The sequence below is a fragment of the Protopterus annectens genome, chromosome 11.part0, assembly GCF_019279795.1.
Source record: "Protopterus annectens isolate FY-2018-M chromosome 11.part0, PAN1.0, whole genome shotgun sequence".
Taxonomy (NCBI): domain Eukaryota; kingdom Metazoa; phylum Chordata; order Ceratodontiformes; family Protopteridae; genus Protopterus; species Protopterus annectens.
Window position 1 is genome coordinate 1,247,320,079 of NC_056745.1, and position 8,753 is coordinate 1,247,328,831.

At 38.5% G+C, this 8,753-nt stretch overlaps 1 protein-coding gene across 1 annotated transcript in view; it reads right to left on the minus strand.

The window, feature by feature from the left end:
- Positions 1-8,501, minus strand: part of LOC122815810 (guanylate-binding protein 1-like) — an 869,945-nt gene extending 861,444 nt beyond the window's left edge. Inside the window, exons 1-2 of the mRNA XM_044088612.1 lie at positions 8,312-8,501; positions 6,397-6,524 (exon numbers count right to left, since the gene is read on the minus strand). Coding sequence (XP_043944547.1) covers positions 6,397-6,524; positions 8,312-8,501 — 318 coding nt within the window. The remainder of the gene's footprint in view (positions 1-6,396; positions 6,525-8,311) is intronic.
- Between the last annotated feature and the right edge of the window lie 252 nt (positions 8,502-8,753).

Here is an 8,753-nt window from a genome sequence, read left to right on the forward strand (position 1 = left end):
GTGTAGGGTCTGCGAGAGCCTACACACAGTTTATTGAATCTTGGGGCAACTCTTTTGCCCCCAAAAGCTTGTAATTGATATATCATTTCCAGTGATTTGTGGTTAATAGAGGAGCAGGTAGATGCACTCTCCATTACCCTCTTTGTTTTGTCACTTGACATATTGTATTATGAAGAGGAATATGCTCCTATACATGGTCTAATGTGATGTGTGTTAATGCACTTCCTTTATAATAAAATAATGTGCTACTGTACCTGAATCAAGGTAATGTGTGCTGATTTGTCCATCTGCATATAGACATATCTATACTTGTACATACACACATAAATGCACATTGTGCAAAGCACTGCAGGGGACCAAAAGCACTGCCATACCCTGCTTCTACTGTTGAAAATGGGAAAAAGTTGTTCACCATTGCTCCGACAAGAAAGTACAGGTTGAGTTTCCTACAGTTCAACTGAACAGAGCTGTACAACATAGCAGAACAATGATATCCATCACTGAATAGACACAAATGGGTGCTAATATGCAGGATTGGAAAATGAGCCAAAGCAGACCAAACATTCTATAAACTGTATAGCCCAGTCATATATACCATTCGGTCTGTCTTGTTACATATGGGGGGCAGCTCACTCCCTGCAGCTAAGTAGACATATTGTCTCTCTCTTTTCTCCCCATATAATTCTGTTTCCAAACAGATACAGGATATGCTGTATTGCTACACACATTGCAGGATGTAAATGCTGAAGAGCAAGACAACCTTTCCTTAATGTGCTTAATTTCTATTGCAAAAAAAAAATCACTGCATATATGCAGGTTGCATATGTTGCCAAGTTATGCACAATTTCTTTTCTGTGACTATGCTCCAATGATCACAAAACTAATGTATTATGAAGCACAGATTGCCATGCTATCTGCCCTTCCCTATAGTGCCTGTTCCCTCCCACCCCTGAACAGTATGCTGCTACATTATACCATACACTGATGTGCATTCCCTGCTTTGGTATTGTGCCCTTCACTTTCTAACAGTGCATTATGCAATTATGAAATGTACTGCTTGTGATTTTATTCAAAGTTCACCATGCAGTTCATTTTATTTATTTATTTATTTGCAGTTTATTTGCCAGGATAGTCCAGTTGGGCATTGAAGAACCTGTTTTCAATGGAGTCCTGGGGAGAAAAGCTCCAGAAAAATACAATAATACAAAATACAAAAATACAAATTGATACACAGTAGATGCAATAAGTCACAAGAATACAAGATAAAAATTTGCACAATTAAGAGTGAATTTTAAAACAAAGTAATGTGTTAGCCATAGATTGGCATTATGGGATCATAGTATACTGAATTAACTTAATTATAGTTCTTATACAAATATCATGATTCCTGCCATTATCATACAATTGTCATAATTCCTACCATTATCATTACAAGCTATTAAACTATAGGAGGCTATTTACAGATATGGTGGCTAGTGAAGAGAACTATAGATGAGGACATTATGAAGGATGGGAGCAAGAGCATTCCCATTGTGAAGTTAGGTGAGAGTGAAGGAGGGTTTTGAAGACAAGGAGTCTGTCTGTCTGTGGTACGGATGCGAGGTGGGCAAGAATTCCAATTGTGAGCAAGTGAGAAAGATAGGAGGTGGCTGCCTGGTGGATGGGAGTTAGATCTGAGGTACCTATCAGGAAGATGGATCTTGAAGGTGGAAGCTAGCGAGGGCAGAGAAAAATGTTAAAAATAGGTTTGTGTACTTGGATCAGTTGGATATAGATAAGATAGTTGGGTAGTTCTAGCTAGTTTAATTGATGTAGGGAAATACAGTGATGAGTATTGGATCTTTGGCCAGTTGCAAACTTAGAAATTTTGTAGCAACAGGAGGAGGGCTTTGATTTGAGGGAAGATTGCAGACTGATAAGAATTGAGGCACCATATAGGAGGGAAGGGATGTGATAGGTAGAAGCAAGGAGAAGTCTGGTACAGGGAGAGATATAGTGGTTATGTTGATAAAGCATGCCTAATTTTTCATGCTTTTTTTTATATTTATTTGTAGATCACTATCAAACTTTAGCTTATCATCAATGAGAATTCCAAGAAGTTTTGCAGTAGAGACTATTTCAAGAGTTTTGTTATTTTGGCTGGTGATAGAGAAAGAGTTTTTGTCTAAGGTGGTGGTTTTGGAAGGGGTAAATATCATTAAGTTGGTCTTGTTTGCATTGAGTACCAGATGCTTATTTAGCATCCATTGTTCTGTAGAATGGAAGGCTCCTTGAGTTAATTGTGCTGGTGAGGAAGTAGAGGTAGCAGAACAGATTATAGTGGAGTCATCAGCATATTGGATGAGTTTGGTATTGGGGATGGTATGATACAAGTCGTTTATGAAGATATTGAATAGGATGGGACCTAGGATTGAGCCCTGGGGGATGCCTGTGGGAGTATGTAGGAATGATGAAATAGCCTTTTTCCACTTGACTACTTGTTGCCTATTTGATAGGTAACTGGTGAACCAGTTAATAGAGGAGGGGATATGTTTAGTTTTGAAAGATTTTAATGAGAAGATTGTGAGATATGGTGTCAAAAGCCTTTGACAGGTCTAAGACGAAGGCGGAGACAATATGACCTGTATCACGGGCTTATTTATGGTTTCTAGGAAAGAGAGAAGGCAGTGGTGGTACTATGACCAAGTCTGAATCCATGCTGGGTGGGAGTAAGGAGGTTATTGTTTAAGAGATAGGGTAGGAGTTGAAGGTGGATGCATTTCTCAAGGAGTTTAGAAATAGGGGATAGGATAGCAATAGGTTGGAAGTTTGGGATGTCATTGTTGTTGCCTCCTTTATGGAGTGGAATAATGAAGGCCTTCTTCCACAGTTTATTAGAATGCAGATAGGGAAGGCAATGTCCTCTGCTGCTATTTTTAGGAAATAGGAGGGTATTTCATCAGGTGCATTAGAACATGCTTTCATTTTTAGGAGTAGTTTTTTTATGCTAGCCATGGGGATAGGATTCATGGAGAAGGGAGGAGGAGGTAGGGGGCTAGAGTTATTAGAGGAAGGAGAGACTTGTGGATGTATTTGTGGGGGTGGAGGTACATTATTGTTAGTGAAGGATGATGTATGTTTGGCTATGGAATTGATGAAAAATGAGTTGAAGTCAGATGCTATGGTGAGATCGGAGGCATGAGGGACAGGGCATGGGTTTTCCTTTTTTACCTAAGCTAAGGAGAGAGGAAATTCCATCCCAGACTTTTTTTAGGGTTAGTATTATGGTTGGTTTGGAGTGTTGCAAAATAGGCTTTGCGGTCTAAGATAATATGTTTTTTTTTAGTTTATTACGGAGTGTCATGTATTCATTGAGGGTGATGGTAGTTTTAGTTTTGTGGTAGTGTTTCCAAGCTTTATCTCGAAGTTTCATAATGAGCAAGGTATTCTTAGCTAACCATGGGGCTGGGTTGCTTTTAGTGCATTTTGTTTTCCAGGGGGCAAATGAGTTTAGCAAGTTTAAGAAGATTGTGTTGAAGTAGGAAACAGCATTTTCAAGGGGTAAGGTTTTTAGTGGGTTCCAGTTTATTTTTTTTAGTGCATTTGATAATTCTTCTGGGTTGAAGTTTTTTAGACTCCAAGTGGTGGCAATGGTGTAGATTTGTTGTAGGGAGGAGGGAAGATGGTGAGCGAATGTGGGAAGATGGTCACCTAGCGGGTCGGGAATGGTACCACTATCAGTAATATAGTCAGGGTGTGAAACTAGGATCCAATCCAGGGTGCTCCCATGGTGAAAGTCTTTAGAGGGTCTAGTTGTTGTGATAATGAGTTGAGTGAAGTTATAAAGATTTATATTTAGGGAATTAGTTGGAGATTGAATTGTGGACCAGTTAATGTTAACATCATCCAGAATAATAGTTTCATTAGTAATGTTGGTAGAAAGCCAAAAGAGAATATCTTCAAGGGTTTGGAGATTGTCTCCAGGGGGAATATAAAGGGTGACTATATAGATAAGCTTATGTTTATTTATGTGGAGGAGGGCTAGGATTATTTCAGCATTGCCAAATGTGGGGATGGGTTTGGAGTAGGGGGTCACTAGAAGGGATGAGGAGTAGAGGAGAGCAACACCTTCCCCTTTCCTATGTGTTCTATCTTTTATAACAATACTGTAGTTAGGTGGAATCAGTTATGAGTCTTTTATATGAGGTTTCAACCAGGTTTCAGAGATGGATAGAATATCTGGTTGGTTATGATGAAGCCAGGCATGTGGGTTAGGGATTTTGTTGCAGATGCTTTGGGCATTTAGAGCAGTGAAGTGGAGGGACCTAATTGCTAAATAGGGTGGGTGAGATGGGGGAGTTGAATTGTGTGAGGGGGAGGGGTTTGGGTGTATGTCACCAGAGAGAAGGGTAGAGATTAAGTGATAATATGAGAGAGTGAGTATTTAGTTTGCTTAGTTTTAAGTTTAAGGATAGTAAGATTTGAGTAAGAGATAGGAGAGGTATGTTTAGCATGTGATATGAGTGTATAGGGGAAGAGGAGAGTATTGTTGAGGAAGTAGAGCCTGGGGGATATAAGTGTTTGGGAGTGTGCATGGTGTATGTGGAGTGATGCAGTAGTGTGAAATGAAGGGGAGTGCTTGACATACAGGGGTGTGTGAGATAGTATAGGTAGGATAAGGTAATCAGAAGTAGTATTTTAGTGAATATTGTGGAAGGTTTGGTAGGCATAATGTTAGCTTTAAATATTGGATAGAAGTGGTACTGGGCTATCCCTGTTGTAGTGTAAAAGGGGACAGAGTTATGGTATAATATAGTGAGTGGCAGTAGAGTAAATATGAGTGGAGTAGCTGAGTTGATTGGGTGAGGGAGTTATTGATTGGCTGTGGGTGCAGTTAGCTAGTTGATTGGGTGTTGGAGGAGGTGGGTGTGGTGTAATTGGTATTAGAGTAGGAACACTAGGGGTAGGTGGGAATTGGGGGTAGGATACAGGAGCAGACTGAGCCCACAGGGCGAATGGAGCGGGTAGAGCCAAGGAAATGGAAGAGCAAGTCAGCAAGGAGCAATCAGTGAGGTGGATAGCAAGCACAGGGCAGAAAGGCTCAGGGGTGAGGTACAGTTTCTCTAACAGAGACTGAGGGGGGAGGGAGGTTGCAGAAGTTAAGGAAGGGCAATAGAGCAAAGTAGGGCAGGCAGTATCAGGTAACAGTTTTACTCTACAATGCTTTAGTACAGAGGCTGGGGAAGGGCAACAGAGCAATATACGACAGATAAATATCTAGTAGCTTGTTTTACTCTACAATGAAGTATTTAAAAGTAGGTAAATGCTGCCAGCTAGTGGAAAGATAAGTTAACTGCAGAGGAGGACTATGGGTACCTAAGAGGGGGTAGTGATGGACTGGAGAGAGCAAGTTGAGTGGGCTCTGCAGTAGGCTGGTAGCATGCACAGGTAGGTTTACAATATTGCTATTGGGTGTGCAGGCAACTTTATAAAAAGGTACATATACTTTGGTTTCTTTTGTTTGTTATTTACAGATTCAGGTCAAGGGACCAGTACAGCACTGGGAAATTAAGTGTCTGCTTTAGATAGATGTCAACAGTCAGGAATCCAGGGTACCTCAAGGCAGGATACACCAGGGATGATTTACATGTGGCAGGAAAAAAAGTGGGATAAAACAGTTACTAGCACATGGTGACCAACAGCAGCTAGGTTAGAAATACAAGATTAAATTGTATGCTGTTGTACTTTGTGGTTAGGGTGTATGCAAGAGTGAGATAGAGGGAGCACTACATAGTGAAATAACTTGCAACATAAACTGCAGTATAATACTACTATACAGGCAGAAAAGTCACAGAAGATTATAGGAAACTACATACAATTTAGTGAGAGATTAATCAAGTAGCATGCACAGCACATTTTGGTGTAAATATACATATGGAAGGCAGGTTTGAATCAAATGTAGATTGCTAGCAATGCAATTGTATGGATACTAACATTTCAGGAGCATTTAATATTCAACATGAGGTTGTACTGTTCTACTGTATTCATTTAGTAGCCCATTTTGTGGTTCCCTAACTAAGCACTGTCCAGTCACAGTGTTGTACATAAACTGCATGTATAAAAGAACAGTGGCCAGAACACCCTATACTTTTCCTCTAGTTTACAGGCTTAAAGCATCAAAGATTTGATCTGTCCAGTGTTATTCTACAGCATTATTGATGTATGTGTAGCTCTATATGTTTTAAACTGCGATGAAATTTCATTGTCATTTTATACTTAAAACCATACTACTGATGGTATTTATAGTGATTGCTATGTTGGGCCTCCTGTTACTTCTTTACATTTATACCTAGAGTGACAATGCATTCCTAACCAAGTCCATGCATGCTTCCATGAAATAAATAGTGCATGACTTACCTTCTTCACATCTCCTAGACCTTCAGTATCAAGCAGTACAAGGCAGTGGCCTGGTTTTGTGGGATGAGGGATACACCACATCCAAATGCCTTTAGTATGAGATTGAATTGTTGAGCCAAGAGAAAAACCTAAAAAAAGATTGAACATTTTGTTGAATACTTTTCCCCTTCCATATCTTGCCAACATTTCATTGTTGCTTCTAGAATGATTCTTCCATTATACTCAGTTTGCAGCACTTTAAAGGCACCATTTGTTTACTTGAGTCGATTTTCTCTGCACTGAGTGTTTAAGTTATATATTCTCCCCAGTTATGGTATTGTCAGGCAAAGACAGTATTGACAATTGACACACTAGCAGACTGGGTTAGCAGAGTGCAGAGGAGCTGGATTCCTTCTTCAAAATGTTGTATCTTTTTTGGTCTAAGCAAGTTTGTTTGCTTGAAAAGTATTTTGTTTTATGCTTTACCATTTGTGTAAAACAAATATTTACCTAAATTTAATATGGAGTGAATATCAAATGGTATAACTGCATCTTTAGAGATAGATATTACACTTAAAGCAGACTGTACTACAGATCAATTGTAATAGTTATTATTGATAAAACCAACAGAGTGTGGCAGAGGCAATCAAGGAGCATAAAAATATCCAGTCTCAAAGATATAAAACTATTTAGTCCTTTATTGGTGCACAGAGGTAAGCGCTTTCACAGTTTGCTTCATCATACCATACAAACTCCCTACATCATAAAGCACTCCCTTTATACCCATCAATTCAGGCTCAAGCAATTAATCAATTTACATTTTAAAGGTAGATGATGTTATTGAAGCGCTAATAAGACAAGCATATAAAGAAATATATAAAAAGATATATAAAAATGAAACTAACTTTCATAGCTACATATATAAATGTGACAACAAAGAATACACAATGGTAGGCATAATCTCAATTAATAAATACCCTATCAAGAGATATAAAAACATATGATATCAACATATATCAGCCTACTATAAAATTACAGCAATAAAGACAAATTAAGGTAATACACGCAAATCAAGCATATAAAATGGAACTAGACAAAGAAATGTGTAAGGTAATATTGTCTAGTCTCCTATAATACATGACATGTTAAACGTACAGGAACATTGTGTCTGTACACAGGCAACAAGGATATTAATCTTGGATGTCACAAACACTTAAAATTTCTCATTTGATAACCAATACTCTAGACTTCAAGACAGGTTTGAGGAAGGCCCTCTCATTACGACCTCTACCTCTGTCCGCTCTTAATCTTAGAATCCAGTTAATCTCTTTCTTCTCAGTACCATTTCTTATGTTACCATCTCTGATGATGTGTGAAACAGTATCTATAACCATAAACTGAAAAGCATGTTCCTCTCCAATTGCCATAACATGCTTGGCTAAAGCATTATTGGTATAATTCACCCTAATGGCATAAAGATGTTCTCTTATTCTATTGCAGAAGACCTATTGGTTTTACCAACATAAAATGACGAACATAATTCACATTCAGCTAAGTAAATTACATGTGGGGTGCCCATTTTGTCTCACACACTTTTTGTACATGACACCTAATGAGTACGATGTTATTTTAGGCCTACATTGTTTATCTTCCTTCCCCAGCCACTACCGTGATAATAATAGCATAGGATCTGAAACATGAGAGCTGGGAAGTGATCAGTAGATTATTCTACATTCAGTCAGCCCTGTGGGAAGTAGCAAACGGCCTGAACTACCACAATGAAATGGATAGGGACATGATGACCCCATGACACTGAATCAGGGTGATATTAGAGTTTTAATGAGATCAGGATTGATTGCCTGCTGCTTAGATGAACTGTTTATAACAGCAAACAAAAATGAAAATGTAATGGTATGAATAACTCAGTAGCTCTTACCATGTGCTTTTCCAGCCAACCTGTTCATCAGGTATGACTTTCCTGTTCTGTAGAGCCCAACTATAGAAACTACGACCACAGGAACCTTAATATTGGAGAGGATTTTGAGTCCTTTTTCATTCAGTTTCAGCTTCCCATCTGCAGTGTTCTCTATTAGGCATACTGGTGCCTCCATTGGCATCACATTCATGATGTTTTAATTCTGTGGAAATGCCGATATAGTGAAACAAAATAAATGACAATGTTAATGAGAGTAAGTATATCTTAGATAAAAATGGCATACAATATCACACTTTATCTCCATATTAATGGCAAATTACAAATGGATATTTTTGAACTTTATATATCCAATCTACCATGTACTTGTTGCCTTTTATAAAAAAACACATCATCACTATTTGTCAGCTTTAATCCATATTTCCTAGAGTTATTGGTTGCTTTT